The sequence below is a fragment of the Vicugna pacos genome, chromosome 16, assembly GCF_048564905.1.
Source record: "Vicugna pacos chromosome 16, VicPac4, whole genome shotgun sequence".
Taxonomy (NCBI): domain Eukaryota; kingdom Metazoa; phylum Chordata; class Mammalia; order Artiodactyla; family Camelidae; genus Vicugna; species Vicugna pacos.
The window spans coordinates 12,916,205-12,941,679 of NC_133002.1; the positions used below are offsets into that span (position 1 = coordinate 12,916,205).

The following is a 25,475-nucleotide window of genomic DNA, read 5'->3' on the forward strand; positions in this document are numbered from 1 at the left end:
ATATGTGTGGTGGAGAGGGCTCTGTGGGAACTCTTTGTATTTTCTGCTCAATTCTGCTGAAATCTGAAACTGCTCTAAAAAAATTAAGTCTATTTAAAAAAAATAAAGGAACACAGGGAAGTGGGTGTTTAAAAAAAAAAAAAGGTGGGAGAATGTCCCAGTGGCGTAAGGAATCTCATGTTTTCCAGGAAAGTCAGTATTAAGTGGGGTACAACTAAGATTGGCTACCACTATCAGACCCTGCCTTCCTTTCCTGCTGCTCTGCTTAACGTTTGTCCATTTCTCTCTTCATTTTTCTCATTAAGTCAACCAGTGAAATGGCAATGTGGAATTAGAATATCAGGTTGTAATCATTGGTAGAAAATTGGATAATATATTAAGGACTATTAAAAACTGCTTTATAAATTTTTTAACGTGCAGCTCAAGTTATAGCGTCCAACAGTTGGCTCTAATGATCAATAAAAAATAGGTGGAGGTGTGTAACCCCCCAGAGGGAATCTTCCCCAGAAACTGAGATCCAGAGGGTGCAGCTGGAAAGTTTAACCTCCTTAATAATAAAATTAAAAACATTTACTTGTGTATTGCTTCTTTTAAATAGGTGTGTGACGTTCTTGTAAGACCTTTGTTGTATGTATTCATAATGGACAAGATACTGGCTGTTTTACCCGCTCCCTGCCTATTAAAAATGAGATAAATAGAAGGTCCATGCTAGCCTCAGTGCACCTAACTCTGTAGTATAATACCAGTTAGAGTAATGATGATAAAAACTACCGTGCGCTATAGAAAGGCACAGTATAGCAACCAAAAGATAAAATAGTGAAAGCAGGGAACTGCCTTTTTAAAAATATTACTTGACCGTCTATTGCCAGCAGGAGTACTAGGAGAAAGCCTTGTAAAATGTACAGAAATTTGCAAAGATAAAGAACAGATACTGAAAGTATATTCATTCTTCATTCCTGTTTACCATTCTAATGTAGTAACAAGCGAGGAGGCGCAGTAAAACAAACAACTAGACATCTGTAGGTAACAAAAAATAAAAGTTCCGAAAATTCTGTAGAACGTGTTTCCCTCTCAAAGGGTCCTAATCCAAACTTAGTGGAGAGTTTGCATTTTTGAGTGTCTGTTCCATTTTTTTCAACTTTTATTTTATGTAGGTAATTGGTGTTTTGATTTGTTTTTATTCAGTCTTAGGATCAAGGATTTCCTACCATTTTATGAAAAAAAAATCAATGACTTCATTAACAGAAATCCATTTTTTTCTGGTAACTAGCTAAGGCTTTGCCAGGCGAGGTTTACTCTGTATTCTGTATGCCCTGTATTTTGTATGCTGAAGATCTGCCTCTTGCTTCCCAAGGGGCATATATGATGTTGAGGGCTCTTACTGATGAGGATTGACCTGGATGCTCCTGCCATGTTTTATTCTTGGTGACTAAATCTTTCTCCTTAACATATAAGTAAAACATTTGTTTAATTCTTTCTTGTTGGATAAAAATATAAATTGACACAGTGGGGAAAAAAGAGACTCACAAGTTCCTTACAGATAAATTTTTTATCTGCAAAACTCATTAGTATAAAACAGAGTGACAAAGATTTTCACATTTTGTGCATTTCTTTGGTCACTTTTTAGCATTTGGGTGACTCACTCTTCACTTATGATTTTCGTGTGAACCTCCCGGCTCTTCACCCGCAGCTTGTTGACTTGGGACTCAGCGATGTCCGCCCGCTCCTCGGCTTCCTCCAGCTCGTGCTGGAGCTTGCGGAACTTGGAGAGGTTGACATTGGATTGTTCCTCCTGAGAATAAATGGAAAGACAGTTATGAGAGGGGGAAAGTTCAGAATTTCTTGTATCTTGGGTCAGTGGGTTTTGAATCCCTTTTTACTTAAAAATGGTTCATTCTAATAAACCTTTTTAAAAACCTAAAGAAATACTCTTGATTCTTTTTTTTAAATTAATTCCTCTTATACTTCTTGAAGTCATGTGTAGGAGGATCAGGTGACATTTGTCTCTAAGATGTTCTAAAAGTTCTCACTTTATAATATCTTAACGTCTTAAAGCTACTACTAAATATGTTGGCTTTCCAGCCCCCACCCCCACCCCGCCCCTGAATCCTGAGAACGGAACCAGATTTCTTAAAAATGCGGGTATACAATCTGTATTGTACCAGACTAACAGCCTTAAATATAAATTATTGTCATTTAATGTTGTTAAGAAATTAAACAAGAAGTTGATTGTTTGTAAGAGTAGTCTGAGAGGTCCCTGATTATGTCTGAATATATAGCAGTAAGTTTGTGAAGGCCAGTTCTAGTTTAGTCTCTAGTAGTCACTCTTTTTTTTTTTAAAGGTTCATTAAGAACCATCCAAAATATGGCACTCAAATTTAGAACATTTAGAAAATTCTGCGTCACTAAATAACAGAGCTTGGAAAAAAACCCAAATCTTCCTCTTACAGATGAGGAGAATAGGGTTAAGTCTTTCTCTCTCTCTCTCTCTCTCTCTCTCAGACCGTAGAGGTCAGGGGAAAAGGAAAAATCATAAATAATCAGAGGAACTAATTTGTGATACGTAGGTGTGTATATCCATACTTCCATACTTAGGAAATTGATATTATTTGATTATTATTTCAGGTAAATCCCAGGCTAGGGAATGAGATGTGGTGGAGTGTTGAGGATCTAGTGGTTTGAGCATAGTCCAGACCTTCTGAGACTTCATATTTAACTGCTTACTTGACACCTTCACTTATGTATATAATGGTATTTCAAACAGTGTTTCCAAAACAGAATTTGTGTTTCCTTCTTGAGCTGCAAATATGTTCTTTCCTTAGCTCTCCATTGTAGTATTATGCCATCCACCTGGTTACTCAAACCATAAATCTGATGAATTAGCCTTACTTTCCTTTCTCTCACCTCCCAAGCACAACCTATTAGCATATCTTGTAGTTTCTACCTCCAAAATAGACCTTGAATCTCTCCACTTCTCTCTTTGTGTTCCAAAAGCCACTGGGCCACCTGAAAACCCTCCTAAAATGTCTCCCTGCACCTAACTGTGTTTTCTCACAATCCATTCTCCACCTAGTAGCTAGAATACTCTTTTTTTTAAAAAAAAAATATATGTATAAATCAGGGCGTGACCAACCCAGATTAAACCCCTCCTGCGGCTTCCCAGTGTTCCATTGTATCTCAGATAAAAGCCAGACTTCTTATCATGGCCCGGAAGACTCCATGACCCACCCCCTGCCCAGATCTCAAGCTCCATGTCTGCTGTTGTCTCCCTCATTCTTTCTGCCTCTTGGACCAGAACATGTCCTCCTCTCTCCCTGTCCTCCTCCCTGTGCCCCTCTCTCCTCTTTCCCGCTCAGAAGCCTTGCATCTGCTCTTCCTCCTCCCTAGACATTCTCCCCTGGCTCGTCAAGTGGTTGGTTTCTTTTCATTCTTCAGATCTTTATTGAACCATTTTCCTTTGATCCTTCCTTATTTTACCCTTCTTTCTTTCATTCCTTTAACTAAATTGATTTGGACATAACTGAGAACAGGAGGCTGCCCCATCACCCCAAGGGGTTCTGAACTCACCGCTTCCTCAGCTTGTCTCTTGTAAGCTTTCACCTTGGATTGCAGTTTATCCACCAAATCCTGGAGCCTGAGAATGTTCTTGCGGTCTTCCTCAGTCTGAAATATTTTAAAGAGTAAGTTTCTTGAAAGTACAGATACCATCATATTTGGTTTTTGATTTCTTGCAGACTAGGGGAAAAACCAAGACAGGACATTTTCCTTACTTGGTAAGTGAGTTCCTTCACTTTTCTCTCATGTTTGCGTAGACCCTTGACGGTTTCAACGTTGCGCTTCTGTTCACTTTCGACTTCTCCTTCGAGTTCACGTACCTGCAAGAAGATGGGCATTTTAGAGGTGTTTACTATGATCCATTCACTCAGTGGATTTCTACTTCTTCAGAAGATCCATAGTACTTCTTTTACTTGGCTATATATGTAGTACTTGATGCCTTAGGCTAATCACTACACCTCCCCCCCTTATGAGCTCTCGGGCAGCAAGGAATATGTCTTGTTCATCTTGTGTGCCCCACATCACCTAGAAGTGCTAGGTATTCAAAATTGTGCATTGGATTGGAATGAGACGGGAATACGCTGATCAGAAAACCCACCCTGGCCTCCAGCTTCTGGATCTGCTTCTTCCCGCCCTTCAGGGCCAGCTGCTCAGCCTCATCCAGGCGGTGCTGCAGGTCCTTCACCGTCTGCTCCAGGTTCTTCTTCATCCGCTCCAGGTGGGCGCTGGTGTCCTGCTCCTTCTTCAGCTCCTCGGCCATCATGGCAGCCTAATGAGCAGTAAAATGAAACAGGTTGAGAGAGCTAAGATAAGATAGCCCGTCAAGATTCTAGCTTGACCACCCCTGCGTGGCCGTCTGCTCACGTCAGTGATGGCCTTCTTGGCCTTCTCTTCCGCATTGCGAGCTTCCTGGATAATGTCCTCCATCTCTCCCTGGAGTTGGGAGATGTCTGTCTCCAGCTTCTTCTTGGTGTTGATTAGACTGGTGTTCTGGTTAAAATATAAAATTTAGAAATATTAAATACATAAAAGCAAAATTAAGATGTCCAATGTGCTAATGAACTTACAAACTAATTAAGTTAATAGTATACCTTCTTGTTCCATAAAATATCTGAGTTGATAATACATTTTTACAAGACAGTTAACTCTGAATGCCACAATTTAGATAAACAAATATTGTTAACCCCAAAATGTTAAATGTTTTATACTTTAACCTCCATAAAGCATTATGAATAAATTTTTAGGTAGTACTATGATTTGAGCAAGAATTTCCTTTTCAGTCCACTGTATTTTTTACTGTTCTGTTAATATTCACCTGAGTGTGCAGGAGCTGGACGCGCTCACTGGCGTCCAGGAGCTCCTGTTCTGCGATTTTCCTGCTCCTCTCTGTCTGCTCCAGGGAGGCCCTCAGCTCCTCAATCTCGGCCTGCAGCAGGTTGGCTCTGCGCTCCACCATGGCCAGCTGCTCCTTCAGGTCCTCCTGGCCCCGGAGAGCATCATCCAGGTGTAGCTGGGTGTCCTGTGGAATGAATGATCATTGAGCCACCTTGTTCTCAGGGCTGCCCTCACTCCAACTGCCCTCGGACCGTCTATTGAACCCATTTACCTTGAGGATGCTTTGGGTGTTCCTGTAGTTTCTCAGGGCTTCAGCAGCCATGCGGTTGGCATGGTTCAGCTGGATTTCCATTTCATTGAGGTCTCCCTCCATCTTCTTCTTGAGTCTGATGGCATCATTTCTGCTCCTGATCTCAGCATCCAGAGTGCTCTGCATTGACTCGACGACTCTAACGTGGTTCCTCTTCAGCTGGTCAATTTCCTCATCCTTTTCAGCAATTTTCCTGTCAATCTCAGACTTGACTTGGTTCAACTCCAGCTGGATGCGCAGGATCTTACCCTCTTCGTGTTCAAGAGATGCCTTAATGACAGCAAGGGGTGACATTAGCAGGGACTGGAAGTGTGTAGTATTCTAGAAATATGAATTGGTTCCTACCTTTGTGCCACCATGACACATCTTTATTCTGTTGTTATAGAAATTTCTACAGTGTTTTACTGTTGGTTTTGTTTAATTCTGTCTCTCCAACTATTTCATGCCCTTGAGGGCAGGGCCCTTAACTTATTCATCTTTGTTTTCTCAGTGTCTGGCACACAGTTCCAGATGTACAGTTATGTTAGTTTAATGCGTGGTGAGTTTTCCATACTCATACTTAGTACACAGCATCAAAATTATTTTTCTTTTCTTTTGATTCACCAATTCAGTAGATCTTAACTCCTCTCAAAATTGTTTTAGAGTATACAGTAAAATATCTACCTCTGCCTCCTCTAGAGCAGCTTGAATTTCAGACTTTTCTTGCTCAATTTGCTTCTTTATTTTTTCCAGTTCATGGATATGTTTCCCTCCTTCTGCAATCTGCTCAGTAAGATCAGAAATCTCCTCTGTTGGTGAACAAAAATTAAATTCGTTCAGTGAGGGAAAACATTCTTCCAGATCTTTTGTTGAAGAAAGGGTAAAATGTACTCACGTTGCAAATTCTTATTTTCCCGCTTCAAGGTTTCAAGTTGGTCTAACGATTCCTCATAAGCATTCTTGACCTTAAACAGCTCTGTGCTAAGGGAGCGGGCCTCTTTCTGGGAAGCTTCAAGTTCAGCATGAGTTTCTTCACACTTCTGTTTCCATTCTGCTAGGACCTGAGGGGCAAGGAATGGTCAAGAAATTTGGTGGAGAAAGTTTGATGGTATGAAAACCATCTATTCTGGCAGCTTTCAGACAGAGTTGAGATGATCTGGGACTGAAAAATAATTACAAAAGAGAAAAGTAGAAATCACTGGAGTCCCTCCTTCTCCCTACTTACTACTCATGGAGCAGCAGCTGCTGAGAACAGCCCTTGGATGGCTTGAATCAGACACACTGAAGGTAGCAGACTTTAATCACATGTTGAATGCTGAGGCAGAAACTGGCGTGGAACTTACCTTATCGAAGTTCCTTTGCTTTTTGTCCAGGGCTGCACAGGCAGCATTTGTCCTCTCCACATCTATCATGAGGTCCTCCACTTCATTCTGGAGCCTCTGCTTGGTCTTCTCAAGGGAAGCACATTTGGCATTCACGGCTTCCACATGTTCCTCGGCATCCTGCAGACGCTGGGCCAGCTTCTTCCTGAAAAGTGAAATGAGGACAATAGAAGTGACTGGTCACTCAGAATCTCTTCTAAGGCATCTACCACAACATTATAATTCCCACTATATGGCTGTACATTATTCCCAGAATAAATGACTTGATCTCTCCTTAAACTTCCTGTTGAATAAGCAGATCCCTTCCTTAAACTCTGTTGAATAAGATTCTCCCTCTTACAGTTCAGTTTTGAACTTTGGATTGCATTGAATATTTAGACCTTTATATAACAATATGTGTTCTTTCTTATTACAGAATTTAATGTCTACTTTTTAGTCTTTAACAATGTATCTCTTTTTTCCCTCTACAAAAAGCCATATTTTTACATCTGAAAAGGAGGAGCTATGCTTCAAAGTCTGACTGTTTTTCTCTTACCTTCCTATCACCTTGGACTGATTCTTCCATTAGTGGTTAAGAGGAGAGAGAAGCACAGGAGAGCACAGCTGACTCTTTGTCTCCACACTTGTGTAGATAGGATGATGTCCAAAGTTCCCCTTTTTAAAAATAATCATTCAGCTTTGTCTGGCCTTATATCCTTCTATCCTCTTGCCTTTTTCCTTCTGTCCTCTAATTTAATTTAATTTTTCCCTATCGGCAACCTGGAGTATTGGTTTTTCTTATTTAGGTTTATGTCATGCATGATTTTCCCCTAGGTTTTTATTTGTTTGGGGAGCAGTGGACATTTGCCCTTGTAGTACATATAGCAGGTGCACTTTGTTAATGAAGATATTTCCATTTTAACTAAGTCTAGAACATACTTAGCCTCCTCCAGCTCCTCCGTGCGCTGGATGGCGTCCGTCTCGTATTTGGTCCTCCACTGGGCCACCTCGCTGTTGGCCTTGGACATCGCCCTCTGCAGCTCGGCCTTGGCTTCCTGCTCCTCCTCGTACTGTTCCCGCAGCAGGTCACAGTCATGGCGGGCCGACTGCAGGGCATGAGCCAGAGCACTCTTGGCCTGAGAACAGAGAGATTGGTGACTTAATTTTATATCTTTAAAGTTATGTTTAGTCCCTAAGCTCCTGTAGGCCACCAGAAGAAAATGTGTAGAAGTAAGCAGAAAACAACCTCAAAAGCAAGGACAATGACAAGAGCAACAGCAGCAAAAAGCAGGGCTAACCTTTATCTCCTCTTCAAGCTGCCTTTTCAGTTCCTCGATCTGTTGTGTGAATGCTTGTTTGCCCCTCGAGAGCTGAGAAACTAATGTGTCCTTTTCATCTAGCTGGCGTGAATATTCACCTGTAAAGACCAGGAACCAGAAAACTCAACTCTACTTTGGAAATTAAAGCTCTAAATTACAGACTGGAGCAGGGAAAGGGAGGTGGGTCTGAAACATGATGTAGAATGTGGATTATAGCAAACCACCAGCATCCACTTCAACCCTGATGAGCACATCTATGTAAAATGAGAAGCAAGGAAGACTTTGAGGTAGAATACATGCTTAAGAACAGCATAAGACATTTTGGGAGACATTTAAAATTATTTGATCCCAGTAAAAATTGATGAAGAAACATGAAAAGAATGTAAATCTAACCAAAACAACATTCCAGTGCTTTTTGTCTAAGGCAACAGTGTTGTACTAGTTTACCTTCCATTGACTGAAACAAAATTTATTCTGTGAAAAATAGGAGACTTTGAGCAGTTCCCTCTGTAAGTAGAAGTGATGTTCAAAAGAAAATCCTGGAAGCATTTTTATATTAAATAATCAAGCATCCTTCCACCCCAAGAATGAGTTGGATTATGGGTAACTAAGTAGCATTTAAATTTGTCTCCCATTCTTTAAGCAACATAATTCAGAAAATACACTATACAGTTGACCCTTGAACAAACTGGAGGATTAGGGGTTCTGACCCACTGCACAGTCGAATATCCATGTATAACTTTACAGCCAGCCCTCTATATCCACATCTACAGATTCAGCCACCCATGGATCACGGAGTACCGTAGTACGTAGTATGTAGTATGTATTTACTGAAAAAAAATAAATCCACTTATAAGTGGACCCACGCAATCCAAACCCATGTTGTTCAAGGGTCAACTGTATTATGTTAAAAAGAGAGAAAATCCTTTTAGCACCACTTTTTGAACTGGTTACCTGGAAGCCTTATCTTTTTAACACTTAATAAGAATCACAACTTTCATTTTTTTTCCCATACCACTAAATTACTAAGAGTAAGCATATGCTGAGGAAAAGAAACTACAAGCATTTTCACTCTTCAAGAATGCCATTTTTCATTTTCATAAAGTGTGCTTACCACCTGCATAACAGTAACAAAAGCCTTACTTGAGCTGTGGTCTAGAAAGAATAATATTTGAATGAATATGAAAGAGTAAAATATTTCTCCAAGACTCTGATCTGCCTACTACTTTAATAGTCCAAATGACCCATAGAACAATTTCCATCTTGTTACCTCTTGCTTGGGGAAGTCAAACTCCGGTAGAAAGTTGGATAAGTTGATAAGAGGAGGAGTAAAGGCAAAGACTGTCCAATTTGCATGATCAAAACTCTGTAGCCCTCCCTTGAATGCTCTTGGCTGGGTTGGGGTCCTGAATATTTCCCTACACCTGCTGCTGGTGCTACCAGCAGTTGGAAAGACTTGAGGAAAGACTGCAGTGAGCATCCTTGGACAGGTCATTTCATCACTATCATAATCTGTCATCTTTAAAATGAGGATAACATTACACTGACTAATGAAGGTAATAAAATAAAAAACTCATGGCAGCATTTTGAAAAGTGAAAATAAAATACTCTGAGGATACACTTTTTGGTAACTTATAGATTAGAGTCAAATTTGCTTTAAAATGTTAAAGCAAAAGAGCCTGGATCTCTTTATTTAAAAGAAAACAAACCCCAAACCGAAAAGACAGAAAGAAAAAAACTAGTCCATACCAGTGTTCAATAATGTGTTCAAATGGGCGGGCACCTCCCAGGGAGGTCATATGTGAGCTCAGGTACCTCACTGCAGAGGTTTTCAGTGAATTGAGCATGCATTGTAAATTTATCATTCAATGTCAACACTGGTAAATGTCCCACCTGATTCCGTCTGCAGGCGTGCTCTCTGAGCTGTCAGGTCATTGATCAGCCGCTGCTGCTCTTCCTCCTTTGTCTTAAGTTCACTGAGTTGGTCTTCTAGAGTGCGGCACATCTTCTCTAGGTTTCCCTGAATTCAAAAAGTGGCAGATGGCATTGCAAGCGTTTGGTCCATAGACATTTTCAGTAATCCAGGCATTCCATTGGAGCTCATTTATTTTGAGAATAAACTTTCTTTAGAAACAAATGAAGACAACCCAGGCCTTAGATTGTGATGGAAGTAGTAACAAGACTGGTAGTCTAAACATAGTGCCACCAAATTGCTTTGTGAATTGCAGCCTTTACTCAGTTGGCTTGTCTGTGATACGAGAATAATGGTACTTGATGATGCAGCTTATGAGATTTTTTTTTTTTGAGACACAAGTTATGTATTTGTGTTTAAGGGAAAAACAAAAAGCCTAATTAAGGTGAAGTGCTTTAAAGACTTCAGAATGGATCATTGAATTGTATTTTTTATTTGAAAGAACTTGAGTTGTTAGGGTGCATGTTCTTTGTGTACAGCTATTCTCATGTAAAGATGGAGCACTTTGCCCCAACACACTGTAGTTGCCCCTCTCTCTGCCCAGCCTCCTGCCTGGCACTTCCATAGTCTCCTCCTGCCAGTTACTACTGATTCTTGAAAGACTCACTCACACCTGTCCTACAGAAATCTCTTTAAAACTTAAATCATAATTGTACCTTGGCTTTGGAGACGGTCTCCATGTTGCTGGCCAGGTCATCGATCTCCATCTTCATCTCACTCTTCTCCTTCTCCAGCTTCTGCTTGACCCTCTGCAGGTTGTCAATCTGCTCCCCCAGCTCGGCCACGCTGTCCGCGTGCTTCTTCCTCAGCGCGGCCGCCGTGGCTTCGTGCTGCAGGGTGGCCTCCTCCAGGTCCCGGCGCATTTTCTGAAACTCGGCCTCCCGCTTCTTGTTCATCTCAATCTGGGCTGAAGTCGCCCCACCGGCTTCTTCCAGCCGCTCGCTGATCTCCTCCAGTTCCCGGGTGAGGTCAGAGCGCTGCTTCTCTGCTTTGGCCCGGGATGCCCGCTCTGCCTCGATTTCCTCCTCCAGCTCCTCAATGCGGGCCTGGCCATGGGGAAAGGCTCAAAGTTAAGAGCTCCTTGGTGGTAGGAATTTTTTTGTCATTTTGGATGAGACTGATGGAAATCACATACTTACCTGCAACTCCTTGATCTTCTTCTGCAGCTGCATCGCAAGGGCCTGTTCATCTTCAATCTTGCTTTGCAGATTGCTCATCTCAAATTCTTTCCTGTTAGAAGAGCAACACGTTAGCTCTCCGTCCGTCCTCCTACCAGTCTTCTTTCCTCTGTGTAATTGAATGTCTCTACACTGCTGGTGTTGAGGAAGTGAGTAGGACATGTTTTACAAGTCAGCAGTGTACCATTTTCCTTACGGACAAAAGTCAAAGATGACATTGTTTTTCTTCTGTGTGCCATGAAGTAATATTTTAGAGACCCAGACAAGAAGCAGGTTACAGTTGAATTCTATCATACTCACTTTTTGAGTTTCTCATCAAGTTGCTGTTTGTCATTTTCTATATCCATTGTGGATTCTTGGGCCAATTTTAGATCACCCTCCAGTTTCCTCTTGGCTCTCTCTAAGTCCATGCGCAGTTTCTTTTCTTGCTCCAAGGACCCTTCAAGCTTAATATAAATAATGTCAAGTCAAAAGGATTGCTTATCTTCCTTTTCAAGTAAATAATTTCCTTGATAATACTAGACTTACATCATCCACTTGCTGCTCTAGCTTGGTTTTAGCTTTGGTCAGGGTGTTGACTTTGTCCTCTTCTGCCTGTAGGTCATCCAGGGTCTGCTGGTGGGCCTCCTGGAGGGCCTTCTTTTCCTTGGTCAGCTTAGCTATGACTTCATCCAGTCCTGCCATCTCTTCTGTGAGGTTTTTTACCTAGGAAAGTTAAGGAAGACATTATCTTTGCTCCAAAGCAGCATAATTGGATGGCAGAATCTCTAAATGCTACATAGAAGTGTGTTTCATACCTTGTTCTCTGTGGCATGTTTCTCCTTTTCAACCTTGGCCAGTGTCAGCTCAAGGTCATCTATGTCTTTCTTCAGTTCTGAACATTCGTCCTCCAGCTTCCTCTTCTTGGCCGTCAGCTCAGCATTGATCTCTTCCTCATCCTCAGCTCTCTCAGTCACCTCCTTGATCTTGGCCTCCAGCTGGATTTTGGTTTTGATCAACTGGTCACATCTTTCCTCTGCATCAGCCAAGCTATCTGCTTCCTGAGAAGGAACAATAGACACTTTTGGGTTTTGTTTTGTGAACATTCTCAGATTTTATTAAGATTTTGAAACCAAACAAGTAAATTGTGCTTTAAAGTCTTAGGTTAATTTTTATTGGTTTTCCATTGTTTAGGAAATATTTATTGGGCACTTATGGCACTGAAGATACATTTAATATTATTTTCCAAAAAAGTTTATTAAAAGAAAACAAAGAAAATGGTTGGGTATCTAGCAGGTGCTTGGAGGGAGGGGTAATATCAGAAAAGTGACTTAGAAGGAAGACATGTCCTACAGTAACAAGAGTAGCTGGGAGTTAAAGGGAGCAGCTGGAATGACTCAGGGCAACAGAGCATTTTTAAAAGGTGGTGCTTTGAGAAGTAGCAAGAGTATTTCTTAGGAGAAGAAATGGGAGTTGGAGTATAAACTCTCTGAGGGCAGCGTCCATGTCTCTTGCTCAAAGTTGTATCCCTAATGCTTGTTACTTCATGAAACATTTATTAAATAGGTTGTTGATAGAATAATGTTGAAAAGAGGTCATATTATGTTGAAAGGAGAGAACTATACTTGGATCAAACTCAGGTACCCTATGCAATTATCCTTTGATTCTTGAAGGTGTGATGAACCCCTCCTCAATTTAGAAAACCTTGGTCTTTGAAAACTACAAGGAAAATCACAGTGCTGACCTAGGTATTTACAATTCATCTTTCTTTAAATTTTCTAGTCTTGTATCTAAAACCTGTGCACCCAGTGGAACCAATGTAGAGTTTGTTCTGAATTCAGAGAACTAGAGAGTAACCTTAAACATTTCTGTTGTTGATTTAAGTGGCGGTAGCTGAAATTCTCTTGTCATTTAGGTCACAAAAATGGGTTAGGTGATGGTGTTGATCAAGTATTTCTTGCAAATATTCTCTGGGTATTTACTGGGACATTGGACCAAGAACATCAACACTATCTCTCATGCATTATCTCATTGACACTGTTTATAAAAAGTATTGCCATTATCTTTGCAATGATTCTGTTCTTTCAGGGACTAGAGAGTTTCTAATGATATAGTTGAGAGGGAAATTGCCCGGGGGACCATAGATATAGAAATTCAGAATATTGGTTTCAAGTTGATACATTTTCATCACAAAGTCTCCTTTTCCCTGTCAATATTTTTCTTTTTTCACTGCTATTATTTGCATTTTTCAGTAGGGATAATCTTAGGGATCAAAGATCACTTTATTTCCTGCCCATATTCTGTTAGGAAAAACAACAGGGGGAAAGGAAGAATGTTTTTTATTTTTCCCTTCTCAACAGCAAGGAATCCTATCACAGTGCTTTTTAGTAATATTATATATAAAATCTTATGGAACATTCTGAGCAGTTGTGAATTAGGAACGATTGATAATCAATCCCTTAATAAGGTGGAATCTGGCCTCTCCTCTAGTAATTGCTGAATCGAAATTTTAGCATCAGATTGCAGGCAGTGGGTTCTGATACTCACAGATTGAACCTGGAGCTGCAGGTCATTTTTCTCTTGCATCAGAGTGACCATTTTTTCCTCCAGCTCTTTCCTTTTGGCTTCAGACTTTGCAAGGCTTTCTTTGGTCTTCTCAAATTCTTCCTTCATGTTGGCCATCTCCTTCTCTGTTTCTGCGCTCTTGAGGAGGGGCTTGATCTTGAAATACAGCTTCATCCAGGGCCAGTGCTTCACATTCATGAAGGCACGGATATTGTACTGGATGCAGAAGATGGACTCTCTGTAATGGGAACATAAATGTTTAAAGTCAGATATAACAGGAAGCAAAATTAAAAGGCCTAGGCTGATGGGATTTAGTAAAGTATCCCATTTAGTACCTTCTCTCCACCATCTTCTGGTACTCCACTCTTGCCAAGAACCCTCTGCACCTGGCCTGGGTTCGGGTCATCAGCTGGGCCAGCTTGTCATCTCGCATCTCCTCTAGGAGCCCCAGAAGACCAGCTTTGAAAAAGACCTGTGTGGGGGCAGAGTTGTAGATCAGAAACTTTGCATAGACTTCAGAGAGACAGGCACAATGTCAAGAGGGCGTTAGAGACGGGTATTACCTTGGTGTGACCGAATTTGTACTGGGTGTGGTCAATGTCGATGGACCCAAGGAGCTTCTCAGAAGCCTTCTTGCTGTCAATGAACTGTCCTTCAGGGATGGCACTTGCATTTAATACTTTGTATCTGTTTAAGCCAGACAAATAAATTGTATTATATAATTGTTGTCACCAACAAGAAATTTTCCTGCATACTGTAGAAATAACTTAACTGTTGGGTAGTCTGACAAATATAAACAAGCAGTCAAATCTACCTCTTTAAATATTCTCTATATATTCAAAGGGTATCTAACTTTTGGGGTATCAATACACACTATGTTAAATTTGTTTCTCTTCTCTTCGATTTTTTTAGTTGTTATTTTTTATTTTATTTAATGTTTTAAATTGAAATATAGTTATTTTACACTGTTGTGAGTTTCTCTTCAGTTTTAATAGAAGGTATATAGGATAGGATTATTTCATTGAAAAATGAAAGTAAATAACAAGAACCTCTTAAAATAATTAGCAGTGATGGGGAGGGTATAGCTCAAGTAGTAGACTACATGCTTAGCATGCAGAGGGTCCTGGGTTCCATCCCCAGTACTTCCTCTAAAAATAAATAAATAAACCTAACTACCTCCCCTCCCCAAAAAATGCTAAGAAAGGAAAAATAATTCACAATGAGAAAGTCAAACCTCTGTTTGAAGTCTGCATAGAGGATCCTGCTGGGGAAGCCCTTCCTGCAGATGCGGATGCCCTCCAGCACTCCGTTACAGCGCAGCTGGTGCAGGACCAGTTCATGCTCCATGGCCCCTAGAAGGAGAAATACCATCCACGTCTTATTTCATGATCTAAAGCAGACACACCGGAACTCGTCTGGATGTCAGAAGTGCCTTACCGGGAGTTTTGGTTTCATTGGGGATGATGCACCGTACAAAGTGAGGGTGAGTGCTCCTCAGGTTGGTCATCAGCTTGTTCAAATTCTCCTGTGGAACCATATGAATATTTGCTTAAAAATGCACTGTTTTCTTACATTGACATTTGTAGACATAAATCATCCTGAGCCACGACATTGGTTTGATTGTAATGAATAGCATCCAGGTTGAATTTGCAAAGGATTTTCTCTGGAATTTCCACACTCCCAACTTGTCCTTCTGTTTCCTCTCTTTGTGCCTTATAAACTAGCCGTTAAAGTGGTTGTTCGCTGCTATTGAATTTCCTAGCATATGTTATAAGTATGTGACATTTTAACACATGGAAACACGTCACTTACGATCTTTTGCCTAGATATGCGGTCTGATTTACAAGTAATTCAAAGTGTTCCTCCAAATCTCCCATTTCTTTCTTTACCCAACTTCAGTTGCACCTGCTTTTCTATTACATGCTTACTCCTTATAATTACAGAGCTGGGTCCTCCTGCTGGTTTCATAGAAAGGGGCTCTGCAATGCCATGTTCTGGGAATTGGCAGAAAACCGACAGCCATATTACCAAACGTGAGAAGTTTTCCACTCAATGGAAATCGTGATTTTTTTTTCAGAATAACTAGAACTTCAGTTATTACAGATCGGATTGTCAAAAGATGAGTCAGTTTTCCTTAAAGAGCTATTTCTTAGCACATCTGGTTTCTTATTTTCTTCTTTTAGATCAGTCTCCAAATCCTGCCACTGCTTTTCTATCCTCAACTTTCAAAAGCTACTCATTTTGGTTCTATGCCAATATACACCTGAGCACCTGCCTCATTTGGGCACTCCCATAGGCTCAAGAAAATCTTAGGTTTTGCTTAATCTTCTCCCAAAGGAACATTTATTGTCAAATAACTTCATTTCCTGTCCCCAGTACTCAATTATACATCTCACACTGACTCCAACCTCCGGACACCTGTGTTTCCTGTATACTGAGCTCTCTCTTCCAAGCTACCTCAGGCCTTCCTGAGACTCAGTTCTGCCACAGCCTGCTGACCTGTCTCTTTGGGCCACATCTAGTTCTAGAATCCTTGCAAGATTACTTCCCCTTCCACACACAATAAGGTAAAATTGAACTTCCTGAATCTAATTAGAGAAAAATGAAGTTTGTACCCTGAAGAGAGCAGACACGGTCTGGAAGGAAGAACCCTTCTTCTTACCACCTTTCTTTCCAGAAGACTCTAAGAGGAAGAGAAATCACAAGCAATCATAGTGCAGGCGTTCTCTGCCTGGGTTTTCTATATTGAGTAAAAGGTTAATTCTGTTGAAAGTTACCTGCTTCAGTTTCTCTTCCAGCGAAGAGGAGAGCCAGAGTCTTCACTGAGGATTTCTGGTACAGCCCGACCACGGTGTCGTTCAGGGGGTCCTTGTTCTTGTCCAGCCAACCGACAATGTTGTAGTCCACGGTGCCCGCGTAGTGGATCAGGGAGAAGTGGGCCTCGGGCTTGCCTTTGGCAGGCTTGGGCTTCTGGAAGTTGGCAGACTTTCCAAGATGCTGCTCATAGAGCTTGTTCTTGAAGGAGGTGTCTGTGGCCTTGGGGAACATGCACTCCTCTTCCAGGATGGAGAAGATGCCCATAGGCTGAGAGAATGAAAAGGAAGATGAGATTTGAATTTTGTCTGCCAATAGAAATTATATGTAACATTATGATCCTGTTTGAGTAAATTCGTCCTTTAATTCCTAGCAGTTAATGAAAACTTATTCTTCTGTTGTTAATTTAACAAATATTTATGTTGTTCCTATCAAGGTAATTGAAGAGTGTGCTCTTGCATACTTTGCATATTTGCCCCAAAGGCCTTAGAGCAGTATTTCCACAAGTGTGAGTTACTAACTGGTTTTGTCAGAAGCACTTGGAAAAAAAAAATCTCTGTAGGTGAGATTAGGGAAATATATGCAATTTTAAGTACTTGTGGTGATTCTTTAGCACAATTGAGAGGCTCTGCTTTAAGGTGCTAGAAACTCAAATTTCAAATGCCAGGAGTAATGAATCCAAGGCTGACAAAGAAATAAGAAGTAAATGTACTCTCCTCTGAGCTCTTTCATAAGGAGAGATGGTTTAAGTGTAAAGTTGAACTGACAACTGTAGAGAAGTGCAGAGTTCTGGACTCGATAGAAGAGATCCAGTCTCCTTTCACTGAATAGCTACCTCAGGGCTGGCAAAAGGACTTTCCCTGATTTTGTTTATATGTAGAAGTCTTTTACCATAGAATACACCAAGTTTCATGATTAAAAACAAATACTGGTCAGCAGTGTGATCTGCAATCGGAAAAAGGGAAGCGGACCTTCTCGATGAGCTCGATGCAGGCAGCCAGGTCCATCCCGAAGTCGATGAACTCCCACTCGATGCCCTCCTTCTTGTACTCCTCCTGCTCCAGCACGAACATGTGGTGGTTGAAAAACTGTTGCAGTTTCTCGTTGGTGAAGTTGATGCACAGCTGCTCCAGGCTGTTGAACTGAATAAGCAGAAAATACAAATTACCGTTCATCTTGTGATACAGCCTCTCTCTGAACGTGGCTTTTCTTACTTGGCTAGTCACCCTGCCCACCTGCAGAGAAACACGATTGGGAATGCTCTTGACTGAAAGCGGTATCACCATACACAGAAGTCAAAGAGGTTGTACAGGACGGATGAACCTTGCAAACATTAGGCTAAGTGAAAGAAGGCAGCTTCAAAGGACCACGCATTATATGATTCCCTTTATATGAAATGTCCAGAATAGGCAAATGCAAAGACAGAAAAGAAATTAGTGGTTTCTAGGGGCTGGGGGAGAGGGAAGTGGAGAATGACTGCTTAATGGGGAGGGATTTCTCATTGAAGGGATGAAAGTGTTCTAAAATCGGTTGTCGTGATGGTTGCACAGGTCTGTAAGTATATCAAAAACCTCTGAATTCAGAAATTTAAATAAGTGAACTGTACGGTATGTGAATGATTATCTCAGCAAAACTGTTATTTTAAAACTCTCAGAGTCTACAAGCTTGCACCGTTGTTAGTTCTCTTATTTGAAAACGTGTGGATTGCTCTTGCTCTTCCTGTTCCGCCCTGGTACCAGATTCTCTCTCTTTCCCGTGTCGGCTTGAAAATTTCTGGAAATGCTCATGTCCATAAAACTCAGACAATCTCATTCAGTGTCCATCAGTCTACTTATAGACAAAGGGGTAGACGTGGGACCTCTGGATCAGACACATCCGAGACACTACTGTCAGGAAGGGGACTTTGGTAACCTTCTTCCTAAACTATATGGCTTTAGTCTGTCCTGGGCAGTGGAATTTGAGTGTCTTTATGATGCTGTTTCCATCCTCCGTACCTGCACACGGCAGGGCAGGTAGGAATCTCAGAACTGTTCTTTGCGTTTGTCATCGTTTCCCCACGGCCAGTTTGCTGCCGTTGTTGCCTCTTCACCTTCTTCATCATTTACTAGATGCTGACTGTGCTTGGGGACTGTGCTCAGGTCTTGAAATTAAGGAACCCAGTGGTAGAAAGATCTCAGGAGTGAGTGTTACCTGGAGTGTTAGGTGCCTTACATGGTAGTTGAACTTGCCCAGCTTTGGGTCGGACACCATTTCCAGTAACCAAGTTCACACAGGTCAGAACTGACAGGTAGAACCTGAGCCCAGATCTGTCTCGCCCTAAAATTCATGTCCTTTCATGGGCTTTTGATCTTCTTTCATGTGTCAGTTTACTTTGTAGTGTAGCTGTCTTTCATAGACCTTTTGTAACACAGACCGTGGAAGTAAGATTTGTTAAGTTTTTCTCCTGCAAAATCTGTGCTAACTCACATCAAAGATCTCAAAGCCAGCGATGTCCAAGACCCCGATGAAGTACTGCCGGGGCTGCTTGGTGTCCAGCTGCTGGTTGATGCGGGTGACCATCCACAGGAACATCTTATCATAAACAGCTTTGGCCAGAGCACCCACGGCGTTGTACACCTTCATAGAGAGAGTAATGATCACTGCGTTATTGAAGACATGTCATGAAGACGTCGGGGGTGTGTGATTCATAGTGTCATGCACTTGCCTGCTGCACAGTCTGGCCTTTGGTGACGAACTCGTTGCCAACCTTGACCCTGGGAAAGCAGAGGGCTTTAAGCAGGTCAGCAGAGTTCAGACCCTGGAGATAGGCAGCCTTGTCAGCAACTGCAGAGACACAATTCAGGTATCCAGCATGACATACTGTGGCCACACAGTTGATAGAGACAGAGTAAGGAGTGAATCATACTGTGTGGGGGTAGACTTGTGTATATGCATCCGAAGCTCAGCTGTAGAGGAGACATGAGTTTCGAATGGGCTTATTTGCCTGTATTCTCTAATTTAGCCCAGATAGAGGTTCACCAGGTACCTTCAGTGCCATCTGGCTCAGCCTGCTCCTCTCGCTGCTTTTGCTTGAATTTCAAGTTCCCATAGTGCATTACTGCCCCTGTGAGCTTGTAGATGGCGACTCTTTCATCAGCAGTGAAGCCCAGGATGTCGATGGCGCTCTACCAGGAGAGATGAGAGGACAGAAGTTGGGCAGAAGACACTAACTTATTTAGGAGCATTTGTATTATGTCCTTAATCACACCTACAACAGGTTGTCATTGTCATTCCCAAATGTAAGGAATTGTTTTTTAAAAACTGCATGTGTAACTTACGTCTGTGGCCATCAGCTCTTCTTGGTCATCAATGCTAGGGACTGTGATCTCCCCTTGACTGACGTAGGCATAGTCGTACGGGTTGGTGGTGATCAGGAGCATTTCTGTGTACATGGAAAATTCAGTGTATATGTTTCACCTTAGAAGATGCTAATAGAACAGTTAGCTTCTAACTTACAAATTTAAGCTCATACCAATTAGATCTGGCTTCTTGTTAGACATGATCTGGTAAAAAATATGGTAGCTTCTTTCTGCCTTTAGCTGGAAAGTGACTCTAGACTTTTCCAGGAGATCTGCAGTGGAAAGCAGGCATTGGATTAGGTGAAAAAAGTGTAAAGTTCCTGGAGTGATTTTGGAACTTTGGGTCTCTAGCTAAATCTCCTTGGCATGCTTGAGATTCCAGCTGAGCGTCCCCATGAGGTAGATAGTCCACGTTACGTCTCTGCAAACACCGCGCGGTTGCTCTTCCTACCTCTAGAAGGGAACTAAAGTTGCCTGGCGCAGGACACATTCATTCTCACACAGAAGATCCTTGACATTTGGAATATGCCTGATCCTTGAAAACGCATTCCTCTCCTGGGTCTCTTCTCACTTTATACCAGAGGGGTTACTAAGAGCATGTTTATGAAGGCTCGTACTAGGAAGAAATCACATTCACTGAACCCATAGGAAACAGGTATACGTCTAGTCTTAGCTTTTCCGGAGAAAAATGTGAAATTTGTTCTGAGGCTGGACTACTTCAGACAAGCCCCACGAGCCCTGGCGGTTTCTCCAGAACCGTTAGCTCATGACTGGGGGGGTAAAGCCCGCTGCGGGCTATGGCTGAGACTGGCATTAAGCACGGGTGTGCTTGGCAGCAGACTGGTGTGTCACAGGCTCCAGGCTCAGCAGGAGCTGTAGAATGTTCCTCCGAACCATCATTTGTCATTCTTGGATTCTACTTAGGGGGTCCTGTTACTCACATGTTTCAATATCAGCAGAAGCCAGTTTCCCTGTGGTACCGAAGTGGATCCTGATGAATTTACCCTTGCAAGTGAAAAGGGTGATGTTATATACAAAACTGGAGGCACAGAAGTAAGAAGAGACTGAAATGATAACTGAGACATGCCTCGTTTGTCACTGAAGGGCTGAGAAAGCCTTTCTGTGACCTGGAGACTTACAAAGCGAGAGGAGTTGTCATTCCTCACGGTCTTGGCGTTGCCAAAGGCCTCCAGTAGGGGGTTGGCACTGATGATTTGATCTTCCAGAGTCCCCTGCAAAGGCAAGAAGGCAAGAGCGGTCCTCACTTGTGGGGCTCAGGAGTTTCTCACCTGCCAGCCCAGATTCTGACATGGTGGCCAGACCCACCTGCATTTTGCCAGTAGTAGGTTCCTCCTTCCTCTTCTCCCCAGTAACCGCAATTGTTGCAAAGTACTGGATGACACGCTTCGTGTTCACAGTCTTCCCAGCCCCGGACTCCCCGCTGTCAGACAGTGATCCAGTATGTGTGAGAGATTAAGCTCTTGTGACAAATGAAACGACTTTCATCTGCATTCAGTACCTTATTTGCCTGTTTTATATTTCTTGTCAGAGTCTCCTAGGTCTTTGTCTTCATCTAACATGTAGCTCATGTTGTTTCTGGTGCTTTGCACTGACCAGAAGCGAGACATTCATTCAGTAATCATACAACGCTTATTTCTTGAGCACTTAAAATGTGCGAGATTCTCTTCTAGGGGCTTAGCCCGGGACTTGAGTGTCCAAGAAGTACCCACTCAATCACTATGTAACAAATGAAAGAATGAGTGCAAAACTCTCTGAAATAATGATGTGTCTGTCAGCTTCCTTGGGCTAAAGACATTCCCAAGTGAGGTCTTTGAAGGAATAAACATTCCCCAGTAGACCTTGCAAATGGAACACTGGCAATGTTTTCAAACTCCCGACCTTCAGAAGCTGTGTGTGCTCGCTTCCCGGTAACGGGTTCTGGCCGTATGAGGATGTGGTGTTTTACATCTCCAACTTGCCGGAACATTCTGGAACTTTCAATACTGGACTAGCAAATGATTTAAATTGGGACATTGTTCTTTTACATTCAGATGTAACCTAAGCTTTATAATATCTAACTACAGGCTGATCATGCTGTTGGTTTAGTATGGGGGCATGAAGTAATTTCTTGTTTTGGTTTGTCATTTTCCCAGTGTGAGTAAAATAGGAATAAGTCTCATAATAATAATACATACGTGATTAAGATAGACTGATTCTCCCGATCTGGAAGAAAAAGAGTAGATGTCAGCATATATATCATTACACAAACAAACTTTCTATAGGTAGACACTGAGAGCATTGCGTGTGTCTAGTTCAATGGAGTTTTTCAATATATTATTATAAAGGTATATGTGATATTATTTTTAAGTCTCTCAAGTTGGGGAAGAGAGACATTAAAATATTGTCATATTTTAAACTTAGGCACCACCGGAAGTGTGTCCTTTTTATAAAAAAAAAAAGAGCAACTTTACAGAGCCACGTTCCCTACTTGTCATCTGTAGATTTCAGGCTGTCTGCTGACGGATGTATATAACTGAAAAATGCATAATATGCTAATATTTAGACTCTTTTATAGTTTAAAGTAGTGTTAATCAGAGCAAGGTTCAATTCATATCACAGATACATACTCACATGCACACGCATATACACGTGTACTCACTTGTATCTCAGGGCCATTGACTGCAGCCCTAACTCTGATTAGCCTTCCCCAAAAATGCCATTGGGTCAAAGAAAGATCAGGTGAGAGATAGGCCTCTATCAGAATTAAGTTCTTTAATAGGGGAACAGTAACAATTTCCGTTTGTATGCATTTAGCCCCAGAATACCACTTTCAGTAGAGAGAGGATATTGTCTCTGAGATGGTTTCTGACAACGTTAAAGATGTAACAGTACTCTTTAAAGTATCCAGGTTGCAATCAACAGGACACTTAGGTACTAACATGTTGAACATATATTTTTCATTTCTATGCAGACAATACACTTTAGCTTGTTTTTGTTAATTAAATGTTTAAAATCATGAATTTCTAAGCAAGGAGACTATCAACGAGTTAGACTTAGTAGGATGGAGCAGTACGTGGTCTGGTAGAGTCATGGGGGTGGAATCAAGAGAACTGAATGTTACTTCCCGCTTGACAGTGTGGACTTCACTGTGCTTTTGTCCCCTCTTCTGTGCTACTGGGAGGTTGGATTCAATTATTTCCAAAGCCCTTTTTTGCTTTACCATTTTGTGATTATAGGTGGTAAAATAATTCTTATGGAAAACATTTGAGCCACTCACCAGTCAGCATGAACTGATAGGCATTGTCAGAGATGGAGAAGATGTGGGGCGGGGCCTCCTGGCGCTTTTTGCCTCGGTAGGCAGCCACCACCTCTGCGTTGTACACTGGCAGCCACTTGTAGGGGTTGACAGTGACGCAGAACAGGCCTGAGTAGGTCTGCACCAAAAGAAATAAAAAAGAAATTAATTATTTCATGGGGACCTTAGGAACGTGCTGTTTTTCAAAATATGAGCCATGTGTATGAGCAGAAGAAGTCAATGAGAAGGAGCTCACGTAGATCATCCAGGCTGCGTAACGCTCTTTGAGGTTGTACAGCACTCCTGGCTCATGCAGGTGGGTCATCATGGCCATGTCCTCGATCTTGTCAAATTTGGGAGGGTTCATGGGGTAGATTTGGTCATCTTTCACTGTCAGAGTCTGGGAAACAGGAAAGATGACTGTTTATGTCAATTGAGTGACCAAACGAAATCATCAGTGGAATGTAGTCAGCTCCTGGGACCCTACTCACCGCTCCTCCTTCGGTCTTCACCGTCACTTTCCCTGCTTCTCTGCTCTGGATAGTCCCTTTGACAAAGGATTCCTTGGGCTCAGCCACAAAGACTGATGTCTTGGCATCAAAGGGCCTATTCTGGGCCTCGATGCGCTCCTTTTCAGACTTTCGGAGGTAAGGAGCAGCCTCCCCAAAGATAGCCATTTCCTGGTCTGAACTCATGGCTGCAGGTTATTGATGGCAGCCCAGTCAAAGACCCTGCCTGGTAGAGGAAGAAAAGATACTATAAAAATTCAGAAGCTGGACCATTAGATTTATGTTAAAAAACCAAAACAGTTTTCATTTCCTGACCAGTTTAGAGCGAGCATCATGTTTGGTATGAGCACCTCCCTGGCTTGGCTGGAGGTGAAATGTCATTCTCTGCGTTCTGTGCCAGTGCTAACAGATAATTACTCTTGTATTTGGAAAGAAACTCTTGTTTCTGGCTCATCCATTGTATGATGTTGTACCTCCTTTTCCTGTTTCATTTGCGTATTAACCTTTAGAAGGGACCCATGTCAGGGTATCCAGAACACAGTGCTAACGTGACAGCAGGGCTTCTCCAGCTCTTGAACTCTTAGTTCTGATCGTCCAGCTAGATTATAAGCATCTTGCAGGCAGGGAGTGCTTTCCTTTTACAGCATCCCTCACGCCTCTTAGGACACATGCTATGTACAGGGAAGGATCAAAGCTGGCTTTATCAATTAAAAGTTCAATAGAAATACATTGTAAAATTATAGGAACTGTTTTGTACATGGTGAAAAGCTTTTCTTTATAGATTTGGGGTTTTCAAAGACTACCTAATAGAGGAAAGTGGAAATGAGAGCAACCTTGTTTTGTCAAAAATATTCTATTACACGTCAGTTTCTCCTGTTCCTGTGTCCTTCTTCTGACAAGCTCCGCTTCTTTACCCACCTTTAGTATTCTCAGAAACTTATTATAAGTGTTATTACCTATATTTTCTTACTTTATTACTAATATCTTTATAAAATTTCAGAAAATTTTTTTCTTGTCACTTTAGCATCTGTTAATCCTGTCAATAATGATCATATGTAACCTGTTTTGTAATAATAAAGACATCTTCCAGGAAAACTCAAAGCACTTCTTAACATTTTTCCATTCAAACTACAGTGATTTGGAAAGTACAACTAAAATCTTTTGTCTTGCTAAAAAATGCTCACAATCAACTTTCACATCATATTTTTAAAAATGTCCATTTTATAGCATGTGAAACACCATGCAGATTTCAGCCATTTTCCAAGGCAAGGATTCTATCCATTCTGCTTATCCATTTAGACAGCTTCTTAAGATATTTTATATTATATATTGTACTGAGTAAAAGCTGTAGTATGAAATTTACATTTTCTCTATGAATGAATTATAATGCTCTGGAATGTTATATTGCATGTTGCAATTCAGTTATTTGAAAGACAACCTGTAATGCTACAAATAGAAAAAATGTATCTAAAACTCCTGAAGATTCTGAGAAAGCAGAAATTTCATATATTGCAAAAGATATAAATTAATGAGAACCAGTCTGTAAAGTCCCCCTCGGAGTTTTTCAAGGGAAGAATGAACAGCCATGAAATTGAAATGCTTTTATTTTATAATCCCCCCGGCCACTCTCCAAACCACTGCAAAAGATTTCTTGCACCCTGCCAAGAATCAGAAATAAAAAATCAGTATCTTACCTTAGAGATGCAACCTTGAAGTGGGTCAGAACTGTAAGAAAAAAAGCAAATTTCCTTTGGTTAAATTCTGGCAATTCCCAGCTGTAGCATGAATGATTCTTAACTGAGAAGCAGGAAATGACTGGGAACACTGAAGCATCTAATTAAAATTGCTACAGCGTCTAAGTTGGTGCTTGGCTGGAAGGGCTGCCAGCAGCAGTGGGAGCCAGGATGTGTGGCATGCGTGCGGGCAGCCAGACATCCCTGCCGGTCCTCCGACAGGGCCTGTCCTC

The 25,475-nt window shown here is 41.6% G+C and overlaps 1 protein-coding gene and 1 long non-coding RNA gene across 2 annotated transcripts in view; one reads left to right on the forward strand and one right to left on the reverse strand.

Moving 5' to 3' along the window:
- Positions 1-25,475, forward strand: part of LOC140686475 (uncharacterized) — a 196,984-nt gene that overhangs the window by 80,699 nt on the left and 90,810 nt on the right. The window lies entirely within an intron of this gene.
- Positions 1,454-25,275, reverse strand: LOC102529222 (myosin-1). Its single transcript, XM_072940742.1, has 39 exons — positions 25,204-25,275; positions 23,492-23,735; positions 23,257-23,400; positions 22,983-23,139; positions 21,901-21,928; positions 21,032-21,146; positions 20,845-20,937; positions 20,647-20,710; positions 19,879-19,977; positions 19,685-19,788; positions 19,393-19,531; positions 19,072-19,190; positions 18,834-18,983; positions 17,339-17,509; positions 16,331-16,637; positions 16,169-16,236; positions 14,991-15,078; positions 14,788-14,905; positions 14,117-14,240; positions 13,889-14,025; positions 13,536-13,791; positions 11,807-12,049; positions 11,538-11,714; positions 11,310-11,455; positions 10,971-11,061; positions 10,488-10,877; positions 9,753-9,879; positions 7,839-7,957; positions 7,480-7,676; positions 6,523-6,706; positions 6,075-6,240; positions 5,864-5,988; positions 5,162-5,470; positions 4,871-5,074; positions 4,420-4,545; positions 4,154-4,324; positions 3,771-3,875; positions 3,568-3,663; positions 1,454-1,792 (listed from the first exon to the last, which is right to left on the reverse strand). Exons 2-39 carry the CDS (start codon positions 23,693-23,695, stop codon positions 1,640-1,642), a joined length of 5,814 nt encoding a protein of 1,937 aa, XP_072796843.1. The 5' UTR covers positions 23,696-23,735; positions 25,204-25,275; the 3' UTR covers positions 1,454-1,639.